This window comes from Gadus macrocephalus, chromosome 1 (assembly GCF_031168955.1).
Source record: "Gadus macrocephalus chromosome 1, ASM3116895v1".
Lineage (NCBI taxonomy): Eukaryota > Metazoa > Chordata > Actinopteri > Gadiformes > Gadidae > Gadus > Gadus macrocephalus.
In genome coordinates, this window is record NC_082382.1 from 11,698,331 (window position 1) to 11,712,603 (window position 14,273).

General features: G+C 48.5%; 2 protein-coding genes across 3 annotated transcripts in view; both read right to left on the reverse strand.

The window, feature by feature from the left end:
• rbm38 (RNA binding motif protein 38) overlaps positions 1–2,007 on the reverse strand; it is a 14,694-nt gene extending 12,687 nt beyond the window's left edge. Inside the window, 3 exon segments of the mRNA XM_060036208.1 lie at positions 905–963; positions 966–1,028; positions 1,031–2,007. Of these exon segments, the coding sequence (XP_059892191.1) occupies positions 905–963; positions 966–1,028; positions 1,031–1,112 (204 nt within the window). The 5' untranslated portion in view covers positions 1,113–2,007.
• Positions 2,008–2,760: 753 nt separating this feature from the next.
• Positions 2,761–13,903, reverse strand: LOC132446147 (nuclear receptor coactivator 3-like). 2 transcript variants are annotated; one of them, XM_060036400.1, is made up of 9 exons: positions 13,618–13,903; positions 12,900–13,005; positions 12,314–12,485; positions 11,133–11,456; positions 10,915–11,016; positions 8,503–8,736; positions 7,949–8,127; positions 6,852–7,017; positions 2,761–6,402 (listed from the first exon to the last, which is right to left on the reverse strand). In XM_060036400.1, the coding sequence occupies exons 1-7, from the start codon at positions 13,808–13,810 to the stop codon at positions 8,065–8,067; spliced, it is 1,194 nt and encodes a 397-aa protein (XP_059892383.1). In that variant the 5' UTR covers positions 13,811–13,903; the 3' UTR covers positions 2,761–6,402; positions 6,852–7,017; positions 7,949–8,064. The 2 variants fall into 2 exon arrangements, with proteins under 2 accessions (XP_059892383.1, XP_059892310.1); XM_060036327.1 differs by having other exon boundaries at positions 8,503–8,757; positions 13,618–13,900.
• Positions 13,904–14,273: the final 370 nt, after the last annotated feature.

A 14,273-nucleotide genomic window follows, 5' to 3' on the forward strand; every position in this document is an offset into this window, starting at 1 on the left:
TGATCCCTTTCGTTTCACGGCATCCTAATGTGGGGTGTCAGACACTGGCAGTTGATAGCGTGGTTTGAGGTTTCCACACACACACACCAGTGGTGGCGTTGTGGAGGGCGGCTGAGCTGTAGGTGGAAGCAAGTCTTATCTGGTGAACCAACTGACTGATGCTACACCCCTTTGAACATGGCTTCACCACCTCTAGTCCTACACACACGCACGCACACACACACACAGGGAGAGAGAGAGAGAGGAGAGAGAGAGAGAGAGAGAGAGAGAGAGAGAGAGAGAGAGAGAGATAGAATGCCCTATCACATATATCACATTACATTGACACTTATTTGGCCTTTTGTGAGTGTGTAAAGCCACCAGAGACGACCCATTTCACTAAAGACATCTCAATGGACAGCAGGAGCATACGGCTGTTATAGAATAAGTGTGCTTAGTTAGAGGATGAGAACATGAAACACACACACAGAAAATAATATGGCAGTGGATGAAAGCATCTAGACTACATGTGTATGTATTCGTACAGTATTTGTTCCCTTGTGTTTTCGAGAACAGTCAGCCTACAATTCTGAATTAGACCATGTGTCAACATTTCCCATTTTACCCCAGAACAGAGCAGGCTATAGACCAGCCTATGTGGAAATGCCTGTTTCAGGGCTAACTTACGAGTAAGGGGGTCACAACGTTGAGTTCCCCCCTGGGCCTGCCCTGTCTACACCAGGAGTGTTCCTGTTGTCTGATTTACATTTTTATTGTCTTTGCATATTGCGATGCATATTGCATTGCGAATGAAAATGTTGTTTTAATCCTATAGCTCTGACTAAATTGTTTTTTAATTGTTTTAATTATATATATTTTTAAAGTCCCTGCATTCATTTATCTAGTCGGGACTGGGAAAACTTACAAAGCCATATCCTCTGGACTTGCCGGTCTGCCGGTCGGTGATCACCACCGCCTCGTCAGGTCCCCGAAGCTCTCGAAGTATTTCCCCAGCGACGCGTCGCTGGTGTGGTACGGTAATCCCCCACGAAGATCTTGGTGTAAGTTGTATCTTTCTCTACCGTGGGATGCATTATCTCTAACGTCCCTCCAACCAGTTGACCTAAAAACATGGCGAACCCATTCAACAAATAAATAAGAATAATTTGAATGTAAAAAAAAAACACAGGGAAATCCGGTGAGGCTTCAGGTGGCCGAGGAGGCGAGAGGAGCTCAAACTTTCATGCAGCTGTTCGTCTAAAAGCTCCTGTTTCTACACCCTACAAGCTACTCGGTTTCTACCGTCTGCGCCAGAAGATAATGGACCTCCATGAGTAGGAACAGCGAACAACAAGTCATCATCCAGCCCAGAAAAACACTGTGCAGCGGAATCATACGTAGTGGTTGTCACACAGTTGCATTACTCGTGTCTCCTGCAGATAGAGAGATGGTCTCGCTAGTCGCCTCCTGCCCTCCTCCTCCCTTTCGTCCAATGAGCATGCGGAGCGTCTTTCTCCTGACGCACCTTTCTGGTGCGTCTCCCTCGCCTCGTCACACGTCCTGCTCCACCCTCTGGTTGCTGCACGCCTCCCTGTCCCGACCGATGAGACAAAGAAACGCTCCCCTTTTTGATATGCGATGTTACTTAGCGGAAGCCTACTTGTTGATAAATGCCCAAGCGAGACTAGGAATGGGAATGGGAATGGTATAATTGTAGTATCCTGCAGTTTATGTGCGATGAAATTGCGACGACGCAGATGTATGAGTGATCAGAACGGATTGCATCGTATCGCGACACATGAGGACAGAGAGAGCCAGACAGCCAGACATAGAGAGTGAGGGAGGCAGAGAGAGACATATAAAGTGACAGAGGGAGGGAAAGAGAGAGAGAGAGAGAGAGAGAGAGAGAGAGAGAGAGAGAGAGAGAGAGAGAGAGAGAGAGAGAGAGAGAGAGAGAGAGAGAGAGAGAGAGAGAGAGAGAGAGAGGATATGGGGATAATGAATGACAATAGCACACCACGGGGGGTTACCGTTTACAGGAAGCAAGAGATGAAAGGTGAGGGCAATTGAAAAGAAAGTGAAGATGAATGTTAAAAAGGCATTCCCCCCCCCCCCCCACTGCTCACAGAATTAGACAATTCATAGAAACCACTGAACAGCAACACGTCATTCCTGACCGACTTGACATCTTTATAGGCGGTGTATACATCATTTACACATCATAGAACAAAGGATCACCCATTATTTTTCTCCCCCCCTGATTTGAAGATTTATCCTCTTCTCTTAATTCCCCCTCAGGGGATAGTAGTCATTCTCCTTATCTGGCAGGGGCTGTGATTCCCACTCGTCTTGCATCATCTCTCTCTCTCTCTCTCTCTCACCTCTGGGATCCTGCTTCACACTCGCAGACGGCCTTCTCTTGTCATCATTAATACGCAGACGAGACCTCCCCTCTCTGACCTTTATACCTGCAGCAACACCTCCCCCCTCACACTCCCCCACACACACACACACACACACACACACACACACACACACACACACCTACATCCCCCCCAGCTGTTGACACGTTACCACATTGCCTCCAGCACTGCATTTTATATGAGCTTTGTTTCAGCAGCACTTACAATAGATATGTAGAATATTTGTAGTTTTAGATGGATACAAAGACAAGGAACGAAATGGAGGATAAAGCAGCATGAATTTAAACGTGAGATAGAGATGGTAGATGGACAGATGGAGAGAGATGGATAGATAGATGCACACACAAAAGACCACCACTTTGTAATGTTTAAATATAAATTTGTATTTACATCAATATTAACATCAACAAACATGGTAAGAAAAATGTTAAAGTCATTTACAACCTGTAATAACCACAGTATATTTGCTCAATTTGTAATCTTCTAATCACTCATCTGCTCCAACAATGCATGAGAAGAGCTTATTTTTTTCATTCCTTTAAAGTGGAATTTTGAGAATTTGCAGGTTATTATTTTGTCATTATTTCGTTGCGACTTCGGAAAAAAAGAGTCTACAACAGGATAACAATGCGAGACATATTTGACATCAACCAGGAAACCCCCTTCCAAATAAGTCTGTAAAAACGAAACAGAAAACGTTCTATAAAATACCCATTTTTCAGCACCTCTACTCAACTGGCCAGAAGGTATGAGAAGGACAAAGTAAAAGTAGACAAATCACTAGCTCAACTAAAACAAAACCTCAAGGGAGTTTCCTATCAGTTCTATGGTTGTGATTATAATATGTAAAATCAAAAGAATGAACGAACAGTGACTCCTAACCTACAGGAATTGCATGCTTGGAAAGCAATCCCTGCACACATCGGACCACTCTCTAAGCACTGCAGACGGGAACAAAAGGAAGAAAAACAAAACCAAACAAATCTTTGGATCGAGTAGGTTTCAAAATGTCCATTTCGTCATATGAGTTTCTGAAAATAAAAATAAAAATACAACAGTAAAGGCAAACCCAACCATGACATGATCAATGAGAACCATCGCAGGACGTCACAGGACACAATAAGAACGTCCCCATCCAACTGTTGCGTTCCCGCAGTGAACCAATCAGAACAAGCCAACAGCAATGAGACGCTCTCCAGCGGGACTGATAACCATGATCAGGTGTCCGATTCACCGAACCGCCGCTGGGGACTCAGAATGATGGTGGCGGGATGTGGTTCAGTGTGACAAGGTCACCGCTGGGGATGTTCAGGCAAAAAACACCAAACACAAACTTCAGGAATGAAACTCAAGTCCCCCGCGGAAGAACGAGGGGAAAAAGACCCCAAAAGGTGTGGAAAAGATCCATCCACGTACCGGTAAGACACCAGGGCCCCCTAGGGACCTAACACAATCGCGTGTCAACTGTTTACATATAGGCATCTTTTGTGGTTTCGTCTCGGTTTTTTCTTTTCTTTTTTGTCTGTTTTTCTTTTTTTGTCATAAAGAAATTGATTTATATATAAAAACAAAATGTACATAGTTACTCACTAGCACCTCTAAAGCTACGTATATGCCCTTGGAGAAATAAAATATATAGACGACTTGAAAATCACAAACAAAAAAGTGCTTCCTTGAAAAATGAAAGTGGCAGTATTAACTCGAAGGAAAGTAATTTAGGCGTGTAGGTAAAAAGAACTAGCTCCATTTTTGCTAAGGGGTTAAAACCTTCTCAAAATCAAAGCTGTATTGACCTAGGTAGGAATAAATAAGAAAATTCAACTTTAAATATTAAGCCATACAATCTGTGCAAACAGTATGTGACCTACAAAAGCATATATATACTTTTTTCTATATATATATTTATATATATAATACATTTGAAGCTTATTTACAATTGGTATTCACAGACAAATGAAGATTTATAACCAGGACACTGTATGTAATACTGCAGTACCATCACATTGGGTAATTGTCCAATACCCTTTTACCGACAGAGAATGGGTTATTGCTGGAAATCTGCATACACACATTAAATTCAAACTTTTAGGAGTTATATAAAGCATCCTTTTTCAAATTAGAAATCTCTTGTATTCATTGTTATATATATTAGATATGTAATCAAATCATTACATCTTGAAGTCATTCAAATTGAACAGGAATTGAAGGTCTGTTGATTTGAATGCTATTTCTCAAGACGTCAAGAGTTATGCCGCGTTTCCACTGCAGGGTGCGGTACGGTTCGCCTCGCCTCAGTCCGGTGCGGTATAGCCCAGCTCAGTTCCGAGGTCGCGTTTCCACCGCCGACAGTACCCTTTATGGTAGGCCGGATGTCGAACGCCGCGGCAGCTACGTAGACATCGTAAACGACGTCTTCCTCCCCAAGAATGCAGAGGAACGTCTCCACCTCCTTGTTCGCCCAAGCAAGCGTTTTACGCGACATGTTCATTGTAAAGAATAATACCTCGAGGCTACTGGGGTGTGTAGCTCGAATTTTCCGGCACCCTTTCAGGCGTCTCGGTACCCCAACGGAGGAGTACTGAAGACGAGGGCAAAACGAGTACGGCTCAGTCCGGGTCACGCCCACTTTTGGCGGTGGAAACGCAATCCGTACCGCACCTTTGCGAACCGAACCGAACCGCACCCTGCAGTGGAAACGCGCCATTAGGACTCTGTTTCTCCGTCTATAATAAACCAGTACATCGCGAGAGCGTATGTTGGCGTCTGTGCTTACTACTTCCCTTCTGAATCTAAAATATACCATTGGTTAGACCCTATTCTCCAAGGAGAAAACCAATCATATTTAAATTTGCTGTTGTATTAAATAATAATCTTTTTTTTATTGATCAATAAAGGCCTCGTTGGCCATACAATAATGGCACAATCGATTCAGAGAATGGCCTTTCCTTAAAGTGCAATCCCAGCCCACTGGTTACTCTGTTATACCTCGACTTCTGGAGGATTAAAGGTGTGCTACAGTATAATGACATTCCTCTGGGGTCACAACATGACTAAAAGTCACGCATGAACCATACTTTATCGACATATATATGCATACATACATATACATAGATAGATACATACATATATTTGTATATATATATTATACATACATATAATATATGTTTATAATATATATATAAACATATATATACACGTAATGTATATATATACATATATATGGATATACAATATGTATATATATGTACACAACAAGACATATTTACATGGAGATGGTCTAGCACCAGCACTGAGGAACTGGCTTCCAAACATTCTGAAACAGAAAGAGAGAAGTTCAAAAGGTTTGCAGTTGACCACGTAGAGTGGTAGAGTCGTGCTGGCGTCAGGCCCAAAGAGAGAGGAGGTCTTCCTGGCTGTCCGTGTTCCAGTCTGTCATCCGATGTCCGCCCCTCTAACCCCCCAAACCCCCACCCCTAAAAGTTGGTTGACTTTATCCGTTTGGTCCCAAAAAATGTCCTGTGTGTCTACATGAAACACAAACCACTCATGACGAGAATAGAAAGGGAACTACAGTCATAGGGAACTACCGACTTTTTGGAGAAAAGTTATATAAATAAGCAATCAATATCTGGCAATCACGATAAGAGCTTGGGTGTGTGTGTGTGTTTGTGTTTGTGTGTGTGTGTGTGTGTGTGTGTGTCAGTGTGTAGGTATGTGTGTGTGTCACAGTGTCTCAGATTTACAAGAAGGCATTGTATTCTCGGTATGGGATCGTGTCTGTGGTTGTCGTAGTCCCCTAGGCTGTGAGTCTGCGTTCACTGTGCGTCCTACTCCAAAAGAGCACGAGCACTCCCCCTAGTGGTGGGTGTGCAGCACAGCAGACGGAAAAACACCCGCCGACCTGGTACTCCACGCCGGGGCGCTGCGGCCGCTACAGCTCTCTGGATGAGGGTCACAGGGAGCCCTGACGAGCCCAGAGTCACCGAACTCAGCAGTATTTCTGTGGGAGGAAAGAGAGCAACAGAATGGGTTGCTAAATGAACAGAGCTGGAACGTACTGAAATGTCATCTGAAATTTCAGAGCACGGTTGCTTTGATGTCAAGGTACTCAATTAGAAGTGCTGGTACAAAAAAAATGACTCAAGCAAAGGTAAAAAGTAGGTCATTCAACAACAATTGTTGATGGACCGACTGTACCATCAGGTTAAATCAGAGTAGCAGCTTAAGGATATCATGTGATTGGCCTGTTGAGTGTTGGTGGGCATAAATTGCGTAACAAAGTACAGTAATTCACTCAAACCCTTAAAGCAAATAATTAATCAGTAGCTAGAGTGGTCGTCGTTGTGGTCGACTATTGTTGTTGAATGACTTTAGGGCCCTGCTCATGAATGAGCGTGAGGCCAGACCGAGCACATTGATGCTGCCACCAGGGGTGCTGCTGGTGTGTACCTGCTCAGGGCCCATGGGGCCCATGCGACCCATCACCATGGGGTTCATGCCCATCTGACCCATGTGGGCCCCGGCCCCGCCGGCCGGCATGCCCCCCCCGTTCATCATCATGCCCCCGTACTGGGCCGGGGCTCCCTGCTGGGCAAACTGCTGCTGAGCATAGGAGCTAGAGAGAGAGAGAGAGAGAGAGAGAGAGAGAGAGAGAGAGAGAGAGAGAGAGAGAGAGAGAGAGAGAGAGAGAGAGAGAGAGAGAGGGGGGGGGAGGGGGGGGAAGGAGGAGAGGGAGGGGGAGAGGGAGAAAGAGAGGGAGGGAGAGAGAGAGAGAGAGGGCGGGGAGAGAGGGAGGGAGAGGGAGAGGGAGAAGAGAGAGAGAGAGAGAGAGAGAGAGAGAGAGAGAGAGAGAGAGAGAGAGAGAGAGAGAGAGAGAGAGAGAGAGGAGAGAGAGAGGGAGAGAAAGGGAGGGAGACTCATGACTCATCACGAGTGACAAATTGCAAGGATTTACCGTCAAATGCACAGTCTGTAGGATATAGTAGAATAGGAATAAAGAGACACTTAAAAGCATTTCACAGAAAGAAAGTACGCGCTTTGGTTATTTTCTAGAGCACACATATGTGACAGAACTGAATATGTAGGGCAAAGCCGTAAATAATGCAGCATTATTGTTTAAACAGCATTGAATATTCATTGCGGCCATTAAACATGGAACATGTATTACAGACCCATGCACAAACACCCCCCCACCCCAACCCACACCACACACACACACACACACACACACACACACACACACACACACACACACACACACACACACACACACACACACACACACACACACACACAACACACACACACACACACCGGGCACACAACACAGTGGCCTTACTACATCGACTCCACAAGCATTAGCAAGGAAGAAGGCAGCGCCATGCTGCCTTCTTCCTTGCTAATGCTTGTGGAGTCAATGTGGTAAGGCCACATGGTATATATAAGACGAGGCGTTGACGATGGGCGTGTGGGGCGTGACACCATGATGGCCCCCCCCCCCCCCCCCCCCCCCCCCCCCCCCCCCCGGTCTGTGTACAAGAGCCTACCTGCTGCGTGCCATGCCCCCCTGGGCCCAGGCCTTCATGTCGGCCCCCTGGTACATGGGTCCGCCCTGCGGGGTGCTGTTGCATCATGGGATTCTGCGGCCCCAGGCGGCCTGACATCATGGCGTTGGGGGGGCTGCTCCCCGGGGGGCCGAACGAGGGCTCCCCCTGCTGGCCCATCCCTGCAATGAGGAGCATGAGGTCACACACACGGCACACTGAGGCCACACACGGCACACTGAGGCCACACACGGCACACTGAGGCCACACACGGCACACTGAGGCCACACACGGCACACTGAGGCCACACACGGCACACTGAGGCCACACACACGGCACACGGCACACTGAGGCCACACACTGCTCTGTAAGAGACGGATGACACCTTCTTGTATACAGGATCAATATTCATGAACAACATGACAGAAAGCCTCCACCCAGCGGACTACCCTGTTCAGATCGCACTCTCTTTCCATCCTGCAGTGCACAGATTCACCAGCAGAGGGCAGCTGCCTCCTTTGAGGAGGGTGGTGCACACACCAGGCGACAACACCCACCGTAGCTCCCCCCGTAGCCAAACTGCTGGGGGCCCGGCTGGCCCATGCCTGGCCCTCCCATGCCGGGGCCCCCCCATGCCGCCGTCCATGCCCCCGGGGGCCGTGACGTTGGGCGGGGGACTGAAGCCCCCCGGCGGCGGCGGCGGCCTGCTGCTGCTGCTGCTGCATGAGCATCATCATCCTCTGCCTCTTCATCTGCATGGTGACCATCTCCCGGCTGCGTTGGGCCATCATCTGGGCGTTCAGGAAGCCAGGCTGAGAGAGAGGGGAGGGAGGGAGGGGGAGGGAGAGAGAGAGAGAGAGAGAGAGAGAGAGAGAGAGAGAGAGAGAGAGAGAGAGAGAGAGAGAGAGAGAGAGAGGAAGGGAGGGGGAAGACAGTGAGTGAGTGAGGAGAAGGAAGTGGAAGAGGGAGAGAGAGATAGATGGATAGAGGAGGACAGGATGTCAGAGGGGCCCCCTTTTAAACCGTTTAAAGGAAATAGCTGTTTTTTTGCACTTGTGGCCCTTCACTAAGAGGTGGGAGTGCAGGGTGAGCGAGAGGTGAAAGGGATAGTTGACGCCTCAAGGACACGCACGCCGTCACAGAGGTGAACATAATCTTGTTCTCTGTCTCAAGGAAGTGGACCCGTGCGAAGGAGGGGGGGGGCTTGAAGGCATCAACAGACCGCTGGGCCGTGGAAATGACCGACATATAGACGCCCCCGTGACCCTGTCGTCATGCCCACACATCCGCAGAAACGTTGTCTTTGCAACTCCTCCTAATAACACAGTACGACATAACGTGATGCATATGCAAACCCTAGTGATAATGAACAGCACATACAAGGGACCACATTCCATGGAAAAAGCGGAATGTCTGGGCTGAAGAGTATTCCCAGCAAACACAAACCAGACTCTGCCGCCATTACCTAGGGCTAATGGGTGTGTTAGGAATCGTAAGGGAAACTTCACAGGATGAGGAGATAGTGGGCGTGTGTGCAAGACGTGTGCTGAACCCCATGTTCCCCCTCAGAATTATAGGCTACCGCATTAGCCAAATATCCAGATGACGTGTAATAGACACTCAGTAAGAAGGCCTTCTGTAGAGGAGCTGCAGCACACAGTGAGCCTTTAGGGCTGATCAGGGGGAGGCAACAGACGGGTCCGCAAAGATGAGTAAAATTAACCTCCAGGCCAAAGAGCTGGATGCCCTAAAACTAGCATGGTGCTGGGAATCTGTTTGATTTAATGCACATGGCAAAGTTGATGTCTTTGTACAAGAATTCCATGACAAATTACATTGTTAAGATTCACTCACGGCGCAGTTTTATTTTTACTCCATTGATGAGCTGGACTACTGCAGGCCTCTGAACTGCATAATGCACTGTTTGGAACTTTAATAGACTAGGCCGACGCATTATTCAGATCCAGGCGAGGATAGTTTGGCAGATAGTGTCATTCATCGGGGCTATCCCATGGAGCAAAGGCAGTCATTTCACGCTGTAAGCAAAGCAAAGACAAGCAGGAGATAAATTACACCCGTCAAGGATTTGGCAAGACGCTCCGGCAGAAGAGGGATCAGACAAGGGGGCGTCATCAGCAATTGATCCACGTACAGTCGTGGTGCCAGAAATAAATAAACAACCCCAGAACCAAAACTCAAGGTTAACAGGTCGGGTCTTCTGCAGAGCTAATTGCAGTGGCACTTAGTTCCCTACTGTACTGGAGGTAAACAAACTACCAAGCCAGCTAATGGGCCCACAACGATCAACAAGAATCTCTTACCCAGTCAGCGATTCAGAGATTGTTTAGAAATTATAAGAAAAATAGTTGGAAAAATAAACTAAACTCAAATATCTCCTAATTGAGTGCCTGTTGAGTCAGTGGCTGTGGACAATTTTTTGTATTTCTATGATCAATGCTATGCTGAAAGTGAATCAACTTCCACTAAGGCTCAGTCAAGCAAAGGTAAACCAGCATTCCAGCAACACACTGCATTATTAATAGAGTTTGCACCCGTTTCTTGAAGATACAATTTTGCTCTTTTAACCCTCGTAGGAATGTGACAACGATGGTCATGTGGAAATACTCCAGATACAGTTGAGCAGACCTGCTGCAGACAAATGAGCAGCAGACCGGCTATCAAACACTTATCCCCGTGTTTGCTTTAGACCAACAATGCCCCAGATACCAGCCCAACCATGCAGAGCACGTCCTCTTAAGTAAACCATCACCAAACACGCACACTCAACCCCTACGCTACATTCAGTGTGAACTCCTATTTCACAAGGAATTTATAATCCAGCGACGGTTCAACAACCTCACCAGAAAGGTTTTTGCGTTTGAAGCTGCAGGGGTGCAACACTAATACTACGACTAATTAAAGTAATAATAAGAACATCAGGGTGAGGCGTTGTTGAGGTTTGGGTGTACCTGTCCTCCCATGCCCGGCTGCATCGCGGGTCTCATGCCCAGGCTGGGGCCCCCAGGGTTCTCCATCTTCATGGCCATTCCCTGGCGCGTCTGGCTCAAGAACTGGGGAGAGAGGAAGACCGACCCAACACATGTTAGAATACCCTCACCGCGCATGGAGCTGTACCCACGTATCGACTCGGCGGGCCCCCAGTGAGGCCCCACAGGGAGGTCCCCACCTGCTGGCCCTGGAGCCGCTGCTGCAGCTGGAGCCTCATGGGCTTGTTGGCGCTCATCATCCTGGGTCGCATCATGCCGGCGCGGGGGTGGCCCATGCCCCCCATGCCCCCCATGCCCGGGAAGCTGCCCCCCTGGCCCATCTGGGACAGCATGGGGCCGAAGCCCCCCTGCTGGGGCTGCCCCTGCATGGGGTTCCCCCCGTAGGCCTGCTGCATGGCCATGCTGGGGGGGCCCGGGTAGCCCTGGCCGTAGAGGGACTTGTGCTCCATGCCCATGGAGGGGTCCTGTCCCGGGAAGGGCTCCAGGTGCTCGGCTCCCTGGCCCTGGGGGGGTTCACAGTGCGGAGGACAGGGTGAGGTGCGGTTCGTCTAAGTGGGGCTCTTTTGATTGATTTTCTATTCATTAGCGTGGCGGTGCACTTCGTCACAACAGAGGGACTCCTTCTGCCGGGGCTATCCATCAGCTTTAACACCAGCCAGGGTTGCACACAGCGCTTCATTATTGAAAAACTAAATGCCCAGATGCATCTATGTCAAGGTTATGACTCATCGACCCAATACGATATTGCAAACTATAAATGGATGACTTGAGGAACTCGCGTCCCCTGGGTAAATGTATATGTAGCACAGGGCTAACGGAGTAGGTTGCTACGGTAAAGTGGTCTGGATCTTTTTCCTCCTCCATCACCTAATAGTCATCCTGAGCGAGGACAAACCCACACTCTTCGTGCTGTAGAACTGAGTCTATTGCTTTCAATGCTTTGAATTCCTTCCACTTCCACGTCTTTCACAGCATCGTTTTTCCTTCCCTCCTTTTTCAGCAACTCAATTGCATCCCTGAGATTCAGATATAAACTTTTCACTTCAACCAATGTATTCTTGAAACTAAACGACTAGAAACGCTATTTCCCTCCAACGGTTTTTATTCTAATGTTCTATATTGTCACTTAAGTCACTATCCACAGGCCTACAGAACTCCCAGTGTGTCTTTGCTGCGCTAATCCTCCACACACACACAGGGCCCCATAGAAAAACACTCCTGAGACAAGCTCCTCTGCTTAAATAAAGCACATCCCTTGTGAATAACTTTCTCAATCACCGTTGTGAACGGAAAGCACTCTTTATAAATCAAGTTTGATTTGATGCTATGATGGTGGTATGGCATGAGGTCGGTGGCCCACCTGGCTGACCAGGTCGGGGATGCCCAGCGCCCGGTCTATCTCCTCCAGGGCGATGCCGTCCGTGTTGTTGAGCAGGGAGTCCAGCTGGTCCAGCAGGGCCCTCTCGTCACTCTGGCCCTCGCTGGTGGTGGGCGGCACCAGCAGGTCATCCAGCGTGTTGCCAAAGGGACGCCTGGAACCGCCGCACACCGGGTCAGACAGGAAACAGGGGTGGGGGGCATGCTGCGTTTTGGTTAATCGCCCTTGGAATTGTGAAGGCTTCTGTGTTTGACTGTGTCTGAAAAGCGGCTCTGGATTTCTCCTTTCATTGGAGAATATTGGAGACTGGTCTGTCATGCAGCATTGAAAATATTAGATATCTCCCAACCTTTGATACAGTTGCCACACACACACCCACACACACACACACACACACACACACACACACACACACACACACACACACACACACACACACACACACACACACACACACACACACACACACACACTATGACCCTTATTGAAAAAAACGTGGTATTGAATGTTGGGTATTCAACAAACTAATGAATGTGGGGCGAGTGCACGGTGGTGACGTTGCGCTGACCTGCTGCCCCCCTCCATGCCCATCACTGGGTCCGGCCAGGACGGGGACTGGTTGGGCTGTCCCTGCGGCTGGTGGAAGGGGCTCATGCCCATGTCCCCAGAGCCCCCTAAACACACAGAGGTACACTTACACGTTAGATACACACTTGAAGAGGTGGTGTAGAACTGCACTCCAGCTCCAGTTGAAGTGTGTTGTGACAAAGGAGGGAAATGAACCCAAACAAAGATCTGGCTATCAGGTATGTAGTGTTGGTGCTTGGTGTGCTTAGTGTTCAGTGTGGTTGTGGTTCTCAGTGTGTAGTGTTCAGCGTGATTAGTGTGTAGTGCTGAGAGTGTTTTAGAGTGCATGGTGTCTAGTATTTAGCATGCTTGGTGTGTATAGTGTGTTTAGTGTGCAGTGCTAAGCGTGTAGTATTTAGTGTGCTTAGTGTGTAGTATTTAGTATAATTAGAACTTAGTGTTAAATACTTAGTGTACTCGCTGTGTATAGTGTTAAGTGTACTTAGAGTTCAGTGCTTTCTGTCTAGTATTTAGAACCAGGCGTTCAGAGTGAAGTCTGCATCGAATACGTGTGCAGTACTAGTTTTATAGTGCTAATAAAGGGTAGTGTCCTTAGCGTTGTGTGTAGTTTGGATCCCACTTGTTGTGTGCGGTGCCTGTCTCTCCGTCCCGCTGAGTGTGATCAACGCTGCGAAGGGCACCGTCAGCGCCACGCGTACCCATATCCATGAGCTGCTGCTGCAGCATGGAGCGGGTGCCCGGCACGCTGTTGGAGCGGCCCACCATGGCCCCCGCCATCATGGGCTTGCCGTTGTTGTAGTCCATGGGCGGGCGGATCATGGAGGGGTGCCCCGCGGAGCCCACGGGGCTGGCGCTGGAGCGGGGCATCCCCCACTCGCCGGACCCCCCCATGGGGGACCTCTGGGGGGACCATGCCCCGGTTCACGGGTCCTGCGCAGACAAACGCCGTCGATTGGTTCAATGTAAGATGGCGCCCAGCAGGGGAGACGTCAGAGCAGAGCTTCTGAGGGGGGGGTGGGACGGAGCCTGGGCCGGAAACAACTAACTGCAAGGGGAGGACTAACGCCTTGTTTTCCGGTTTGTCACAGAGATATTCTACAGAGGAAAGGTATATTCCTACTGCGGCCCCGCCCTACACGGTGCTGAAACCCTTACAGAAACCTATTTGAAGATAGCTGCTCTGTGCCAAGTTTAACGCTGACAGGTCCCCACCTCAAGCAACATGATTGGTCGAAACGTATGAAAAGCGAAAGATTGTGACACCCCCCCCCGTTCACCCAGATTCAAGCTGCCTTCAGACTTAAGATAATTATCTAAAGTCTGATTCGGGACACTAGTTCAATTGCAATTCAAT

Coding starts and splice junctions, on each gene's coding strand:
- LOC132446147 (XM_060036327.1), bottom strand. CDS start 13,810: ATGGGGGGGTCCGGCGAGTGGGGGATGCCCCGCTCCAGCGCCAGCCCC. Junction 13,006..13,617: donor GCAGCAGCTCATGGATATGG/GTACGCGTGGCG, acceptor CTGTGTGTTTAG/GGGGCTCTGGGGACATGGGC. Junction 11,017..11,132: donor AGCGGCTCCAGGGCCAGCAG/GTGGGGACCTCC, acceptor CTCTCTCCCCAG/TTCTTGAGCCAGACGCGCCA.